The sequence below is a fragment of the Anabrus simplex genome, chromosome 4 (assembly GCF_040414725.1).
Source record: "Anabrus simplex isolate iqAnaSimp1 chromosome 4, ASM4041472v1, whole genome shotgun sequence".
Taxonomy (NCBI): Eukaryota; Metazoa; Arthropoda; class Insecta; order Orthoptera; family Tettigoniidae; genus Anabrus; species Anabrus simplex.
The window spans coordinates 355,683,724-355,702,742 of record NC_090268.1 but is presented as its reverse complement, the minus strand read 5'-3'; the positions used below and the strand labels follow the sequence as shown (position 1 = coordinate 355,702,742).

The following is a 19,019-nucleotide window of genomic DNA, read 5'->3' as shown; positions in this document are numbered from 1 at the left end:
GGCTATTTAAGAGACAAAATTATTTGAAATCTACTGAAAACAAGAGTTTGAAAATAAGTTCTACATGGGTGTCAGCAATCCCCAAATGTGTCATAAACAAAAATCAACATTGGACGTTATAATCAATATATTTCTCCAAAATGTGATAAAAATATGCCATTGTATACGATATGTCTAATAAAATGATATCGTACTAAGCAATTTTCTAAATACGGTGTTTATATAGGATTTAGATGGGACCGTTAAATGTTGCCATTATATCCAATATGTCATTGAAAGCAATGTTGCAATAGACAGTTTTGACTGTACGTTCCACATGAAGAAAAGAACTCTCAAGAATGAGCCTTTTATGGAGTGTGGAAGCCCATCTCTGTAATGAAGTTGGGAAGGAGAAACAGGCTTGTTGGATCTGAGAAAAAAATTGATTTCAAGGAACTGGAAGATTTTGAAGATATGGAGTTTGTCCTTGACAGTAGTTTTTTTAAGATGTGGCGTTTGTCCTTTCATGTTTTTTATGTGTGTCCTTCTCCTTTTATGTTTTCATGCCTATCCTTGTCTCTCCTTTCTGTCCCTCCCTCTATGCATACTAGCCTGCTATTTTGCTCTTCCTTGTATTTAATGTATTCCTATCCACCATCCTAGCTTGCTATCTTTGATGATTTACCTGTTTTAGCACTGGTCAGAAATTTTTCTACACAAATCTCTCTTCAGTGGTTTTGCTCATGACTGAGCATCGTAATCTGTTGTGTCAATCTCTTCTGGAACTAATCTGCATTGTCGTGACTCTAAGGGATGTTCAACAGGCTTAGGACTTGGATTCGAATTCTGGGAGCATATAGTCAGATCGGCAAAGTTTGAGAATTAATTATATTCTAAAACCAAGAATATTCACACACCAATATATATACAAGTAAATGTACAGTTTTAAACACAATATCTCTGACACCATTTACCCTTTAGATCTCTTTCAATCTTGCTAAGAATCTTTGAGTCTTTTCCTATCACACACAAGAATGCATATAATACATATATTCACTGGTTGAATACTTAACTACGGGGTATAGTTGATCCTTGTACAGCTGAAGTCTTTGTTCTTCTTTCTTCTCTTCTGTCTCTGCGTAGCGATCCCTGGAACCCGTTGTTTTATGCGACGAGGCGATACTTTCTCAAATGAGATGGAGTTGCTGACTAATGCGATTAATTTCCAGCACCTACTTTGACAATCGGTGTGGTAAACACCTTCTGATCACTTGCTGACGAATCACACTTATTTTCTGAGCCTAATATCCCTCTGACTTGCTATTACTTTACTGCGTACTTGCGGCTCTACACAAAGTCTATCAGCACTCCAACAGTTCTCTGAGCTAATTATTCACTTCTCTGCGCGATAGGGCCTACGGCCGACACGAGCTATCAGTCAACTGCCGTCTATGAGGTTTCAGAGTCGAAAAGCCTCCTTCGAGGGATCACAGTCAAAAAGACCCGTTGTTTACAAGTTCTGAGTTTATATTCCCTATTCTATTCCTTCTAGAATAATTCACTGAGTAACACCACCACCACTGGCCACTTGTACATGTAACAGTATCACTGTTCTCTGATTGGTTCTTTAGCATGGAACCTCCGTGTCACGTTGTGCTACACACATTGTTCCAGAACACTTTGGAAACTGTTTCTATGTCTCTTACACGTGACTCCGTACATTTCCAACCCAAAAGCAATGCGCATTTACTTACACAATGTTTCACAATATTAAGACACAAAGCTCTTGGCTTATGAGGTTCTACGCAGCATCGAATGTTCTAAATCCTTCTTTGAAATATTCTGTCATTTCTATTATTATTATTATTATTATTATTATTATTATTATTATTATTATTACTACTACTATCATTTATGAATTATGAGTTATGAACATACACAAACTCTCCTGTAATTGCGTTTATATGCCTGCTACTTTTCAAATCACAGGCTTTCTATCCTGGAGTTCGCAGATTCGAATCCCATTCGAACCTGTTCGTTCTCTCTCGTTAATATGTGGAAGGCGCGTCGTGAGCCACCGTTCACGACAGCCTCTCATATGATCTTCCTTAAACCGGGCGAGTTGGCTGTGCGGTTAGGAGCGCGCCAGCTGTGATTATGCATCCGGGAGATAGTGGGTTCGAACCCCACTGTCGGCAGCCCTGAAGATGGTTTTCCGTGGTTTTCCATTTTCACACCAGGCAAATGCTGGGGCTGTTCCTTAATTAAGGCCACAGCCGCTTCTTTCCCATTCCAAGGCCTTTTCTATCCCTTCATCGCCACAAGATCTATCTGTGTCGGTGTGACATAAAAAAAAAAATAACGATCTTCCTTTAAGGCATGTGGGTGACCTCCTTCACCTAATCAGTCCATCTGCTTGGTGCTCTTCCTCTTGGCCTTATACCATTGACTGTTCCCTGTCATATAGCCTTCTTTAAGTTGCTCCCCCCCCACCCCCCCTGTCGTCTTGTGGTGTGGCCAAGAAACTGAATTATCTTCTCTTCTGGTAGCATACTGAAGAAAGATGTCTTTTCTCGCCTAGCTCATTCCTGATTGACACATTCGTTCTTTTCTGTACCCATTGTATTCTTGGTATTCTTTGCCAGCACCACATTTCAAAGGCATCAGTATGCTAATGTTTTCTAGCTTTGGTAGTCCAGGTTTCACAACCATACAAGAAGATGGAAAAAATAGTTTGCACCAAGTAGATTTTGGTGTTTCTATATATTCCTCTGTCATGCCAGATGATTTTCAACTTTTACATTGTACAGCACCCAAGAGCTATTATTGTATTAATTTCCTGTTCAGATCCACCACTATCACTAGAACTGAGCCTAGAAAAATTCATATTCAACTTCAAGATCAGTCAAGGAGTCCAGTGAACTGAAGGTGTTTACTACGGTCAACTACCTTCAGCTTTTCTTGTTTGTGTTTAGAGTCTATATTTTAGGCTTTAGGCTTTAGGCAGTGCAAGCGAAAAACAGTACTTGGATGACTTTTTTTTTTCTTTGATTTCCTTTACCAAAATCACCTACTGCTCGACTTCCGTAGTCATGGATTAATGTTTCACACACCTATACCTTCCTCAATAAATCCTCTATACAAACCTCATCAAAATCATTTAAACGGTTCTTGGAATCAACCTGCACAACCAAAGACTGATCAGGAACTTTATTTTATAATGTGCATGGATGTGATAAATTCCAGATTTTGTCATGAATCTCCTAATACTTAATCACTTAGATGTATTTGGTTCATGTCCGCCTCTGCAGTGTAATGGTTGGTACTATCAGCTGCCGTCCTCAGGGGCCCAGGTTCGATTCCTGGTACTGCCAGAAATAGAATGGTAAGAGGGCTGATATATGGTTAAAATGGTACATGCAGCTCACTTCCATTGGGGGTGTACCTGGAAAGAGCTGCACTACCTTGGGACAAAGACATGAGTTTACTTTTACTTATTTGGTACATGTATTGATTTCTCTACATGCTGGATACTTCATGTTCTCATCCTTGTAGTTTTAAAACATGTAATTTCCTTCCTAGCAACCTTCATCAGTTTGGACTTACCGCGATGTTTGTTGTTTCTGCTTTGCTGCCAGTCCATTATCAGCTGTTGTACATACTCCACGAAGAGGTTATGTGCCTGGAGAATGTATATTGTTAAGTGCTGAAATCAATAACCAAGACAGACGTCCTGTTTCATATGTTAAGGCATCTCTTATGCAGGTAAGTATTTTTAAGAGCATTAAATCGGTATACTAGAACTGATTGCAGTTAATAAAAGATTGTAAGTTGAGAAGCTGATCGTGTGTATATGCTAATAATATACAAATGCAATGTTGTAAAAACCAGTGACTAGTTCACCTATGGTTGTACTTCTGACAACTGGAAGGACATTATCCTATGAAATAGTGAGGGTTTAATTAACAGTCAAATTTCATGCTAAGAGAAAGTTCCTAATGATGTAATTTGTTTTTGATGCAATCATTGAAGTGTTCATCATCACCATCGGCTTAACTTGTTTCCATGTTCTTCCTATGAATTCACTTCTGTCTGTGGTTGTACTTTTGATTATTGAACAGATCAATCCTAGCACAAAACAAGCGTCCACAGAGATTGCACAGAATTGCTAGAAGAGGGTGTGGTTGTGCTGCACAGAGTTTTCATGCTTGTCTCCTGGCCTCTTCACACTTGCGCTGTTCCCTTTCAAACAGATTTACAGCAGCAGGGACAGTCCAACACCAAGCTGAACGGTCTTTAGCAAGCGTGTCCTAGGTTTGTGGATTGAGACCTGCCATCCTCATAGTGTGCTTGAGCTGGTTCTTGTAGTGCCTCATAGGGGCTCCACACCACCTGGTGCCAGAACGAAGTTCATCATACGGGATTTGGCATGGAAATCTGGTATTATTGATCCATCAGACATAGCCAATCCATCTATAGCAAAAAAAACCATGCTGATAACCAATGATGGATGATTCTACGCTCTTGGCATGCGCTTTCTCAAGAACAGCAATGTTGGTGATTATGGTCTTCCTTTATGATCCTAAGAATTGATTGATGTTTTTGTTGGTGGAAGTGCTCAAGCTTTCTCAAGTCACCTTGGTACATGGTTCAAGTTTCACAACCATACAGCAATGTTGTTATGACAACAGTGTGGCACATCATGAGTTTTGTGTTCACGATCAGGTCTTTATTCATGAACACCCAGTGTGATAGTCGTCCAAATACTGCATGGGCAGCATCAATTCTCTTCTCCACATCTCATTCACAATTTCAGTTCACAGATACGATACTACCCAAGTACAAAAACTGGTCTATCTGTTCCAGTGGAATATCTGAGATGGAGACGTTGAAATATGGAAGGGTTGTGCCAGGACCTTGGCCTTTTGAATGCTAATGGTGAAAGCGAAGTGATCACATGCACTCTTGTAGCTGTTAAATGACTGTTGCAATTCCTCTGGTGTGAGTGTAGGTGATGCAGCATCTTCTGCAAACAGCATTTTTCGTTACCTTTGTAACCTGTTTGAGCCTCCGGGAGTGAAGTCTAGCTGGGTTGAAAAGCCATCCATCAAAATGATACCTAATCTCTACACCTAGGTTGTTCATAGCTGATTCATGTAGCATGGCAGCCAAATATACTGTAAATAGTGTTGGAGCAAACATACATCCTTGTTTCAGTCCATGAATATGAGGGCGGATCTAATATAAATGGGAATTATTTTTTAAAATTTATTGTTTCAACCAAAAAAGTACTCATATGGAGATCACTTTTCTACATAGTGTCCTGCCTTTGATACACATTTTCTCCATCGGATTGGTAAGTTTTTGATGCCATCCTGATAGAAGGAAGAGGGACGTGTGCAGAGCCAGATGCGCATGAACTCTTCTACACTTGCATCATTATCGAACTGCTGTCCTCCTAGGTCTTGTTTGAGTGGTCCAAACAAATGGTAGACGCAGGGTGATAAATCTGGACTGTATGGAGGGTGTTCCAGAGATGTCCAGTGAATTTCCTCCAGTTTTTTCCCATGTTAAAGCACCAGTATGAGGCTTTGCATTGTCATGGAGAAGAATGACGTTTCAGATCGGTTGCCAGCGTTGCTTGTTGCGATACGCAGCTTTTCCTTCATCCAAAAGGCAACTAATAGGCTGTATTAATTGTCCTTTGTTCGTGAAGAAAATCCACCAGCAAAATGCCCTCAGAGTCCCAGAAAACAGTTGCAAGCATCTTTCGAGTAGATGAGTGTGTTTTGGCCTTGACTGGACCTGCTTTGTCTCTTCGCTGCCACTCCATGCTTGTTTGCTTTGACTCTGGGGTGTAATGATGCACCCAAGTTTCATCACAAGTCACAATATGACACAAGAAATCCTCTCCTTCCTCCTCATAGCGATGTAGGAGTCTGACAAACTTCCTGGCATAAAGTCTTTTGTTCCTGGTTGAGGAGACGAGGAACCCATCTGGCAATTTTCTGAAATGGAGTTCATCTCGTATGATGGTTTGAACACTTCTGTAACTTATTCCTATGGCTAAAACAATTTGCAAAATGTTTATTTGCCGATCATCAATAATGTCACAAAAGGCAACAATGTTGTCTGCCCGTTGCTTGTCCGCAGTCTCCTTTCATGAAGTTCATTTTTCACAGCTTCTCTTCCTGCCTGAAATTGTTTAGCTCACTTGTACACTTGAGTCTGCAAAAGTGTTTCTTCCCCAAACTGTGCGCAGAGCCATCTAAAAATTTTGGAAGGTTTGGTGCCCTTTTTTTTTTTTGCGAGAAATTTGTTAATGGTGCATTGCGCAACAGACTGTGTCCCTCTTGCTCACTCATGGCAACCCAGGTCTCCACTGTTGTTCGTGCCCAAACCCCTTCTCCAGACACTCTCACCAACATTCTGGCAAAGCCTCGCCTCAGAATTATTACTAACAGCAGCAGTACATTCAAATTCCTGTTTATATTTGATCCACCTTCACAATAGGAAATTCATCTGAGATCCTCTTCTGTCCAGTCATGCCATCATGGAGGGCTTGAACCAGATCAATAAAATGCTGAGGCAGCAGAAATGTTTCAGCACATCCCTTTTAGCAGGTCTTGGAACTGAGTCAGGTCATGAAAGACTAGGAAGAGATCATTCTGTTGCTCTCTGAATTTTTCCTGGAGTTGCCTTGCACAGAAAATCAAATCAGTTGTGCATCTGGAAGTTTAATAACATGTTATTTGCTTTACATCCCACCAACTACTTTTACAGTTTTTGGAGACACCAAGTTGCCAGAATTTAGTCCTGCAGGAGTTCCTTTACGAGCCAGTAAATCTACCGACACGAGGCTGATGTAATTGAGCACCTTCAAATACCACTGGACTGAGCCAGGATCGAACTTGCCAACCTGCCAAGTCTGAGCCACTCAGCCCGGCATCTGGAAGTTTGAAACCCACACTGGGACACTGGGAGGACTCTCTAAGGGATAACCTGGCGGTGGTTAAGAAAAATTCTTGCAAGAATTTCACCTACTGTTGTGTAGAGAGTAGTGATATACTGCAATAGTTGCCACAAACACTGCAATCACTTTTCTTGAAAATTTTTTAGTTCCCCAGGTACTTCTTTCTGACTTCACAAATTTTGAGGATGAGAATGAAAACCCACAATCTGAGGGATAGACCACCAGACTGAATTAACTCCAGAGGGATGTTATCTGGGCCAAGTGCCTTTTGAGGTTTCAGTTGATTCTTGGTAATTTAATCAATATAAGAAAATATTTCCACCTAATCGATACCTTTCTTTTATTTTGCCTTTGGCAATTTATAAAATCATTAAGAATAACAGGACATGTTTCAATCGCTTTGCAATCATCATCAGCTGCATACACAAAAACTCAGATAAAACAACATAAAGCATCACATAGTTAAATCTTTGTTGACTTTAAAAACTAATGTTAGTAAAGGACGTTCGGGTTGGAAAGGGGGGGGGGGGGGGGTGTGGACGGTTGTTACAAGGACGTTAAACTTAAAATGAGTTAAAAATACTATCTATGAGCTAAAATGTCTTTGGTATCATTTTAGGTCCTGAAAGCTTAATAAAATCACTTGTTTTAAAAAACTAAAAAATTTGGTGTTGTGATCCTGAAAAAATGTTTTTTTGCTGAAATATGCTTCTTCTTTACTTGACTTCTAGTTTTCTTCCTCATCACTTTGTACTGAACTAAAAAGGCTGGTCCTCTTGTTTAAAGCTATCCAACCGGATATGTTTATGAATATAATTCTTAATTCAACCAACAGCAGATACACCCTTTCCACTTAGAAAATGATAAACAAGAGGATCAGCCTTTTTAGTACAGTACAAAGTGACATGGAAGAAAACTAGAAGTGAAGTAAAGAAGAAGCATATTTCAGCAAACAACATTTCTTCTTCTTAAAACAAGAATCACCACCACCACCACCACTGAGAAAGATCTTCCAACATATATCCACCTTAAGCGAGAAGTTTCATCCAGGTATTGGAATGGTCAAGAATACTAATGGAAAAACGATTAGTGATGGTGAAGAGATCAGACAGAGATGGAAAGAGTATATACAGAGAACTTGTATAATTAATAGATAAAAACTGTCAATTCAGTGAAAGAGTTTAACTTTGATCTGGAACCTCTTGTGTTAGAATATGAAGGTAGAATAGCTCTAAAGAAAGGCCTCAGAAACAGATGAATTTCAACTGAAATATGGCAAGTAACTGAAGAAACATCTGTAAAAAGTTTTGTCAAAGTTTTAACTGTAATATGCCAACAGATTTGTAAAACCTCAACTTGGCCCACAGATTGGGAATGATCCATTTTCATCCCCATATCCAGAAAAGGAGATCTGTTGTACTGCTCCAACTATTGCACAATAGCTCTGATATTACATGCCAGCAAGGCAATGGTGAAAAATCATTCAACGAAGATGAAGTGTGAAATGTCTGCTACTCAAGCTGGTTTTATAAGAGGTAGACAAACCAGAGACATCATTAGTGACGTACTGTATGTTGGATGATGGAAACAGCAAAAGGAATACCAGAAGGAGCTGTACATGTGCTTAGTAGATTACAGGAAGGTTTCTGATAGTGGAAGTCATGAGAAGATGTGGAATGTACTCAGACAGATGGGTATACCTGAACATCTCATTGTCCTGATGCGTGACGTCTACTTGGAACAAGAAGGTAAGGGTGTGTTCTGCCCGAAGGCAGGTCCGAACCTCTGCAGAGGTGTGCCTGAGCCGGAGTTAACATGCGGTAGGGTGGCCAGTTCCTTTCCGCTCCTCCATTCCCTTACCCCCTACCAACAGCGCGTGGCAACCCATCCACTTCTCGACCATGCCCAATGTTGCTTAACTTCGGAGATTCACGGGATTCGGTGTTTCAACACGGCTACGGCCATTGGGTGGAACAAGAAGCCAACATTAAAACTGAGCTTTGTGAAACCTAATGGTTCCCCATTAGCAAAGGCGTAAGACAAGACTTTTTGTATATCATGAGGAAATCTGGATTCGTTGAGTTACCTCATGGTTTTAAGATTGGTGGATTGAATATGAACAACTTGAGGTAAGTAGATGACACCACTTTGGTTGCTGAAAGCAAGGAATAGCTCAAGGACATCTTAATGAAAGTTAAAGAACACAGTGAGAATATGGGACTGTACCTGAATATCAACAAGACCACAGATATGACAAGTTTACCCTCAAATATTGTGATATATAATTTAATCAAAGAGGTGAATAGTTTGTTGGGATCAGCCATCAGTAGAAGTGGCTCAGACAGTCCAGAAATTTGCCAAAGACTTGCTCTTGGAAAAGCAGCTTGCAAAGTGTTCAGATGAGTCTTTGCATACTAAAATCAGACTGGACCTTAAGGAAGCAAGATAGGAAGCATATTGATGCATTTGAGCTTTGGTGTTGGAGAAGGATATTGTTTATCCCTTGGACAGTCAAGACGACAAATGCATTGGCCATTCAAAAGATCAAACCAGATCTGTCTCTTTAGGCATTCGTTGTAAGATTACAGCTGTCATATTTTGGACACATTATGAGATGCTCTGATTCATTGGAAAAGACTATTATGCTTGGGAAGGTGGAGGGGTCTCAGAGACGAGGGCAACCAGCACTGAGATCAACTCCATCAAATCCAACATGAACATGTCACCGAAGGATCTGAAGTATATGGTTTATATGGTTGAAGACCGTAACATCTGGAGGCAGTGCATTCATGCAGTTGCCAGGAGTCAACATCGACTTGATGGCACCTGATCATCATCAATGGAAAGGAACGAACATGAGACAAATCAAGTTATATAATATTACGGAACCGAGCGAGTTGGCCATATGGTTAGGGTTGCAAAGCTGTGAGTTTGCATTTGGAAGATGGTGCATTCCAATCCCTCTGTTGGCAGCCCTGAAGATGGATTTGCGTGGTTTTCCATTTTTATACCAGGCGAATGCTAGGGTTGAACCTTGTCCTAACCACAAAGACACACACACGCGATGCTGTCAATTGTGTACACTGTTTTATTTACAAATTATATACACATTAATAAACCACCATTTTGAACAAAACACTTCTACGAAGAAGAAGAAGAAGAAGAAGAAGACTGCTACATTAGCATGACAACCGATTAACAACACAACAAAATCACAACACGAGTTCACCCACTCAGCTAACGACCCACTACAAGTCTCGCTGACAACTCAACTCCAACTCCCAAGACTGCCTCTTAATACAGGGTCATTCACCTAAGATGTTGCATGGAAATAATGTCTAAACCATTAAAGATATTGGTATTCCATTTTCATATTCATAAATGATACCCAGGGGCTTGTAAAATAACGTGCTACTTATTCTCACGGGGGTGATTAATAGCCTAACTGAGATATTAATACTAACTCCATATTTTTAAATGTAACAGCACGAATACATACAGCTGGCCTAAAAGTTCATCTGCATACAAGTTCAAATATGTAATTATTTTCAAAATTGGACAGTTACTTTTTGAGATATTAAAAAAAAAAACGCATTTAGGCTTTCGTGAGCCGCATCAGACAGTGTACATTCAGCCAAGGACGTATTGGCACGCAAGCTGTTTCTTGACATTGATTCCAGCCTCAGAACAGATACCAGGCATGTACTGTAAACTATTGTACACAAAATGTGATGTACCGTAACATACCCTGGGTGTGCAACGTTATTGTATGACTGGGGAACACACGTTGAAGGAAGATTAAAGTTGTTGTTTGTTTTGTTTTGAAATCCATGTGTAACAGGTTGCGTTCAGTTTGGCGTCTTTCCCCACGGATGGGAATGGGAAGGATTTGGAACGGACGTCGGCGGTGGCCTATCTCAAAGGTACCAAGTCAAAGTAATTATTTTATTCCTATTAAAAACATTAACCCTCCCTGGCCTGTCATGCGTTCGCCTGTCATACACACTTTGCAAACCCATCACATGTGTACAATATGCTTACATGCCTGGTATCCATTCTGTGGCTGCAATCACACCCAGGAAACTACTTCCGTGTCAATATGTCCTTGCCCGTCTGCACGCCGTCTAATGCGGCATGCTAAACCGCGCATGTTGTTCTTATTGATATCTCAGAAAGTAACTGTCCGATTTTGAAAATACTTACATATTTGAACTTGTATGCCATTGAACTTTTAGGCCAGCTGCACGAATTTGTGCCATTCTGTTTAAAAATTTGGAGTTAGTATTAATATCTCGGTTATTAATCACCCATGAGAATAAGGAGCTCATTATTTTACAAGTCCCTGGGTATCATTTATGAATATGAAAACAGAATACTGATATCTTTAATGGTTTAGATGTTATTTCCGTGTAACACCTTAGGTGAATAACCCTGTATACATTGCCTGGCCAGGTTTCTAGAAAAGTATGACACAACATATTTTCTCATAATTTCTAGTCTCTCCAATAACCTATTTACAAGGAATTGAATGTTCTCTACAACTCTAGTGACAAGATGCGTTGTTCTGGACTAGTACCCTATGTTGCACAAAATTACATTGGATTTATACATCATATTTACAGGTAATAAAAAATTATATGCTATTAATTACATGTTCTTACATTAAATAAAGTCATATAAATATACATACAGCAGACGTGTCGTGACATAACCTCACATGTTTTGTTACACAAGACAACAACAAACAAATAATACGACCATGATTTATACCAAGTAAAGTCTGTACATAACTACATAAATAATAATAATAATAATAATAACAACAACACCTACTAATCGAGCTCGATATTTCACTGTTTACCCATGGGTTTAGAGAATTTTTTCCAAGTTATACTAGACCATTACACTTGCATCAACCTTAATTAAAGCCATGGCCACTACCTTCCCAATCCTAGTCCTTTCCCATTCTTGCATCGCTGAAAACCGTCAATGTGTTAGTGAGATGTAAAACCACTAGCAAAACAAAATATATATATTATGGAGGGATAGAAACATGCAAAGGGATGCATAATCAAGATAAACACAATGGCAGCTGTGATATTATGTTAAGAGATAAAGCGGAGGTTAATAGGTTGTGACTGTCACACAATCATATTCATATCAGGGAAATTAAACCTCACGTTAGTTATAAGGTAGTCTTAGTACAGCTATGATGATGCTGTTGTTAACTTAGAAGGCCAATCCTTGCATAGTACATGTGGTCACATATGTTGCGTGTAGTGGAAGGTAGAGGGCATGGCTGTATTTGGCATAGTTTCAGTCTTTTAAGAGCTTCTGTTCCTTCTCTTTGACAGACTTCTTCAAATTGTACAATGCCAGCTAAGTGCAGTCTTCTGCCTGAGCATGCCAGGTATTCAGGTTTATACCTGTGCTTGTCATGATTCTGAGCATATCTTTGTAATGATTCAGAGGAGCACCACTAGGTCTCTTGTCATTGCTAAGTTTACTTCTGAAGATTTGTCAAGGGGAGTCAGTTGTCATTCATACGTTCGATGTAACCAGTACTTCTGAGCTGGTGGCAGATGATTGAGACCTCTATGCAGTTCATCTGTGCACTTTCAAGAATTGACACTTGAGTTACATAATCCTCCCATCTAATGTTCATAATGGTCTGTGGTTTTTGCTGGTGAAAGTAGTCCATTTTCATGACGTCACAATGGTAGAGGGTCCAGGTTTCACATCTGTAAAGTAATGTTGAAACAACAATGGCTTGGTGAATATCCTCAGATCTTTATTCAGAAAAACCTGATGGGAAAGATGTCCAAAAGCTACATGAGCAGCTTGATATTGTGAGGATACCTTCATGATAGGAGAACTTACTTCCTTATTGTATGGTTTTTAGTGCCAGGAGTATCCAAGGACATGTTTGGCTTGCCTGATGCAGGTCTTTCTATTTTCATTAGAATTTAATTACTGTATTTGTAAAATACTGCACAATTTGTAATTTGATTGATGTATTTCCATTTCAGCTATTATGTACTTTTTTTTTTTTTTCAGGTTGTTAAATACAGCCATAAAAATGTGACCAGAAAGATAAAGAGAGTTGTTGGTGAAGTGACAAGAGGTTGTATCATGCCTCATGAATCACAATTTTGGCTTGAAGAAACAATTCTGATTCCACCTGTTCCTGCTTCTTGTCTTCAGTATTGTAACCTGATGAGTGTTTGGTATAAAGTATATGTAAGTTTTCATACCCATTATTTCTCCATTTTAGACAGACTAAATTGATTATTTCCTGTTCAGTGCTTGCAGTATATGGTACAGAATAGTTATCCTCTGTTTGGAGTTAGTTTCACTTACCAATGAGAAATCTTTGGATTAAAGCAAAATTTTAATAAAACTATATTATAGTTGTGACAGCATAAATGACATCATTTTGAAAGGTAAATCATCTAACATTTTACCTCATGACTTGTAGGAGAGTGATGCATTACCTACGTTAGGGACCCACCAACCTACCCCTAAAAATATATTTACTTTTATAAGAAAGGCAAGTAACATTTTTGTCAAATTTGAGGTTACGATGTTTATTCATCAGTTGGACTCCACTGCACATGTTGGCAAAGTATCATAAACATCAAATGAATCTAGAGGGTAAAAATAATGTAAAACTATAAATTATCTTAACCGCCATCAGTAATATACAGAACACCAGGTTATCGTAAGCACCAGTGATTACATCTTAAGCACCTGAGTTAGAATCCTGTAATTTGCATACAGATTATCATAAGTGACAAATTTTAATTCTGGAGGGAACATAAGATGCATCAGTTTCATTGTTCATGACTTTGTAACAGATTGTGAAGAAGACATTCGAGCGATTCCTAATGAAACCAATATTGATGGTGATACAGGTGATGATAAAGTAATATTTTCTGAATATTATGTTAGGAGGTGTATTGTTCGAAATGGATTCTCAGGATGGTACATTTTCATCAAGTGATGTGTCCGACTCGTTGGCTTAATGGTCAGTGTACTGGCCTTCGGCTCAGAGGGTCGCGGGTTCGATTCCCGGCCGGGTCGGGGAATTTAACCTCCATTGGTTAATTCCAATGGCCCGGGGGCTGGGTGTTTGTGCTGTCCCCAACATCCCTGCAACTAACACACCACACATAACACTATCCTCCACCACAATAACACACAGTTACCTACAAATGGCAGATGCCGCCCACCCTCATCCGAGGGTCTGCCTTACAAGGGCTGCACTCGGCTAGAAATAGCCACACGAAATTTAAAAAAAGTCAAGTGATGTGTTATTGAGTGAGGACTTGATAGATAATCTAATCAGTGGTGTGATTACTTTACAGTCTGTAAACAGAGAGGGCACTCCAGCTTCAGTTCGAGGAGTTCACAAATGGGGTCGATGGAATTGAAATAAGTTACTTGGTTATCACCAGTTCTGTAACAAGTGACAAGGAGGATAATTTAGGACAAATTCTAGTGAATTGTGGTAATGAAGATAATGTCATGTGAACTTAACGTACGCAAAGTAATAAATTCATTAAATCGAAATCTAAACGTAATCCTGCCACATAATTAGTGAGGAAGACACTAGTACCGTACTGTCAAGGAAGATTAGCATGGGCTCCACAAACCTGCTAATAAGACTCCAGATGACCAAGAAAGAAGAGCCCACCATTTTATTGTCAAATTCCCTGTTGTTCCTTCACATTAATGGCATCAAAAGACGAGCAAGCTACATTTTCCAGCTGAAGTGCAGAATATAACCTATCTTTCATAGGATTTAAGAAAGTGACTGTAGAAAAAAGAACCCCAGTGTCATTCAAAGTTTTTCATTGCATTTTTAAACAATTTGATCTAGGATTCCATGTCTTCAAGAAGTGCGACAGAGAAGAACATAACAAAAACCCTCCTGGGAGATTCGAGCTGTGTGCAGGAAATTGCTCCTGGACAATCATCCAAGTAATGTAACACATTGAGTGTAGGATTTCTTCAAAGTACTCTGCAGTCAACAATCATCATGTCAGCTTTGCTAAATGGCAGTTCCCCTAACTATCACACTAATAAGGGAATGTTTATAGCTGTAAAGTGAAGCTGTGTTAGTAGCAGCTATAGTCTACCAATCCTTACATTATGTAGACCTGCTATTTTAGGCTCAAAAAAAAAAGTTTTAGGAACCTAAAATAGACTTTTAAAACAAGTAAATAGGCTGTTAAAGAGAAAACAGGCATTTAAAATATGCTTTATAAATGTGTAAATAGACAGAAAATAGACTAAAATATTACAATATACATTTAAAATGTAATGTGATATTTTTTACTTTAAGAAATGTGATATACCTATTCTTAATAGAAGTAAGTGCAATAGTATGACATTTATCAAAAACAGTTATTGTTTTTATGGAAAATCATAATCAGTACTGAACTAAAACCTTAATACTAAAATCACTGAACACAATCACAGCACTGTAGACATCCCATAACAGTGTAAACACGAATGGAGTATGTGTTTATTTATTTGTGAGGAACATTCCTACAGCATTTTCAATTGCAGTTTGATTTACAGTACATAAATTTCCACAGTCTGGCTTTGTCTTTTGTCTGTTAAAATCATTTTGAAAGCAGAAAAAGAGCACTCCTCACGCACATACATTAGAGGGGCATAGGAAAATTTACCTACATTTTTCAGGTCAATTTCACTAGGTGTCAACCTTTTCCCCATCCATTACCTGATGTATCCTTTTGAGCACTGAATAACCTGAATTCTTCTGCAGTACACTAGCCAACATTGTTCTCAGCTTCCACAATTAGAGAAAATACCTGTTTGAGACTTGTTTCCTTTTTCTTCCACTTTTGTAGTGGTGACCGGAAGAAAACAAAAATTTTGCCTGAATATACGCTATGTCTCTCTGATCACTGGCGTAATTTTTTAGCAGCTCTTTGACTGACATCATACATGCAGAGTTGTCTGTTAAGGACACATTATCTATCATAGTCATGATTTCCTCAAGATGTTCTGCATAATAAAGGGCAGCTTCCATCCAAGAACCTCAACAGGTGGTTATGGGCTGTGGTGGAATGGAAATAGAGAGGAGTTTCTCTCGAAAGATGACTATTCTTGATGGAGCCTTTCAGAACACTTTCTTCATTGTTGAAATGAGAGTATTTGCTGGAAAAATCTTGGCTCTAACTGTTTGTGCAAGTCTGTATAAGGCTTGGGCCACACAAGTAACATGAATTAAAGAATGGTAGAAATTTTGAGGAGAGGTGCAGTAACAGTCATGTAGGAAGCAGCATGGGAGACAAGGGGTGGTGTGAATAAAAATGAGCACTCACTCTTTACTCGCGAATTTAGAGCAGGCACTCACAATGAGGTGAATAAAAACTGCCTGTCGGAAGCAGTCACTCACAGCAGACCTGTGATCTTGAGCACACACTCCAGTCGCTCGAGTAGCAGAGTGGGCACTCCATATTTCTGGTGAATAAAGATAAAGCAGGCACTCCTTCTGGTAAGCGCCTGCTCATGTTTCCTTGAGCTAACTCAGTAGGTGACTCCAAATGATAGTGTCAAGTTCAGTAGCATGGCAGAGGTAATGGTGGTGGTTAATCGGAAAAGAAAATGATATAAACTTCGCAGAGAATCATCTCAACTTGATTACAGAGTGTTATAAAGGTCCAGTAAGGAGCATGCTGAAGAGCCTCCATGGCCCACACGGCAGCCGGCCTTTCACCTTTGGGTTCCATGGTTAAATCTCGGCCACTCCATGTGGGATTTGTGCTGGACAAAACGGACGTGGGACAGGTTTATCTTCGGGTACTGCAGTTTTTCCTGTCATCTTTCATTCCAGCAACACTCTCCAATATCATTACATTTCATCTGTCAGTCATTAATCATTGCCCCAGAAGAGTGTGACAGGCTTTGGCAGCCGGCACGATTCCTATCCTCACCGCTTCATTCATTCCATTCCTGACCCGATCAGATGACTGGAAACAGGCTGTGGATTTTCACTGAGCATGCTGAATGGTTAGCAGAGCATTTCCTTGGGCACTCCAAAGAAACAAGAGGTGGTGCACTAACAAATTAAGAAAAAATGTAAATCTTCTTGCGTTATGTTGGTGACCCTGGGTTTCAGAGTGGAGTTGGTGAAGACATTTTTGCAGGTTTTGACATGAACAGAAATGAAAGCAGATTATTAGATAAAATTCCAACAAATGTTGTGTATATGCAGGAAGCACGAGCTAAGTGGCAAGAACGTTTGAGCTTCCCTTATGCTGTCGGAACTGTAGACTGTACTCATGTACAAATTCAGAAGCCACATGTTCATGGGAATGACTACATTTACAGAAAAGGCGTCCCTAGCATTAATGTTCAGGCCACTTGCAATGGAAAGGAAGAATTCAACCAGTGTAGATGTATCACAGCCTGACTCTATCTATGAGTCCCAAATTTGGAGAAACTCCAATGTTTGCAGAGTTATGATGCCTCTGCAGGAAGTCAAAGGGATGACAACTTCTGCAGATCTTACAACTTGCTTACGTCACGCCGACACAGATAGGTCTTATGACGACAATGGGATAGGAATAGCGTAGGAGAAGGAAGGGAGCGGCCGTGGCCTTAATTAAGGTACAACCCCAGCATTTGCCTAGTATGAAAATGGGAAACCACGGAAAACCATCTTCAAGGCTGCTGACAGTGGGAATCGAACCCACTATCTCCCGGATGCAAGCTCACAGCTGCGCGCCCTTAAACGCACAGCCAACTCGTCTAATCCTGCAGATCTGGCTCCTTAAAAATTTCACTCAATTGTCAATCTATTATTTTCATCATAATTAATGTTTATAATTTATTAAAATTCGTATCCACCTTATTCAATACCAAAAATGTTGTTAAGATGAAATTACAACATGTATATTCATTTTATCAGGACTAGTTTCGACGCTTTATATTGCATCATCATCAGCTGATATACACTGGAAACATTGGCAAACATATATAAGTTTATCTACGTCACACACATTATAAAAACTATGATAAAGATTTAAAAACCATATTATAATTATACTATTTCCGAGTCCATATTGTCCAAGACTTGCAATTATTAAACTTTGGATTGCTAAAATCTGATGCAATTTGGTTTAAATAATTATTAAAATTAAACAAAACTAATAATAAAATCACGATCTTCTTAAAAACATTCACTCTGTTTGACTTTTTTTTAAAAATGTTTTTGTAGAACCATATTAAAACCATTCAATAAAGTCCTCAGGCTATTGCCATGTAGTGAACATAATGTCGCAGAATAAGGTTAACACGTTCCGTGCGGTTCGGGTCACCATGTGCCCCGAAACATGTTACTCTTATCCGTCGGTGCGAACTTCCCAGAATTGCGAAGTAAGTAACTACGTCCTAGTTACGAATTTCCGTTAACTAATGGCAACCTAGTGTTCCAATTGAAGCAAAGGATCGAGGCATACTGCTAGTTTTGATCGGCCCACCGGTGACCCGAAGGAAGTTTTTTTCATCTTCCATTCATATCGCTTCGGGTCACCCTGAGTCCCGATTGTTGTCTGACCTATATTTTTACGTGGGAATCGCTTAGCGCGGTTACGGTGAATGAAGCCTAGAGTGTTGCTGCCCGCAGATCGTAGATTGTTGTTTAAGGAGTACCACCCTTCTAATATCTGCTTTCTACATTGCTCTTAGGAAAGCCAATAGAGGTTATTGGAGTAGTTATTGACATATTTATTATCTTCCGTATATAATATTTACAAGCAATTTAACGTCCTTTTTTTAGGTATGGAGCTTTCACATTCCGACACACCGGTGGCACGGAAAAGAAAGATGGTTAGGACAGCACTGGGGTGGGCCTATATCACGTTCCGTGCGGTTCGGGTCACCATGTGTCCTGAAACATGTTACTCTTATCCGTCGGTGCGAACTTCCCAGAATTGCGAAGTAAGTAACTACGTCCTAGTTATGAATTTCTGTTAACTGATGGCAACATAGTGTTCCAATTGAAGTAAAGGATCGAGGCATACTGCTAGTT

At 39.5% G+C, this 19,019-nt stretch overlaps 1 protein-coding gene across 3 annotated transcripts in view; it reads left to right on the top strand.

Moving 5' to 3' along the window:
- The window catches only part of LOC136871986 (arrestin domain-containing protein 17), a 75,508-nt gene that overhangs the window by 41,552 nt on the left and 14,937 nt on the right, over window positions 1–19,019 (top strand). For all 3 annotated transcript variants that reach the window (XM_067145768.2, XM_067145769.2, XM_067145767.2), the window contains 2 exons: window positions 3,562–3,744; window positions 13,010–13,192. In XM_067145768.2, coding sequence (XP_067001869.1) covers window positions 3,562–3,744; window positions 13,010–13,192 — 366 coding nt within the window. The remainder of the gene's footprint in view (window positions 1–3,561; window positions 3,745–13,009; window positions 13,193–19,019) is intronic.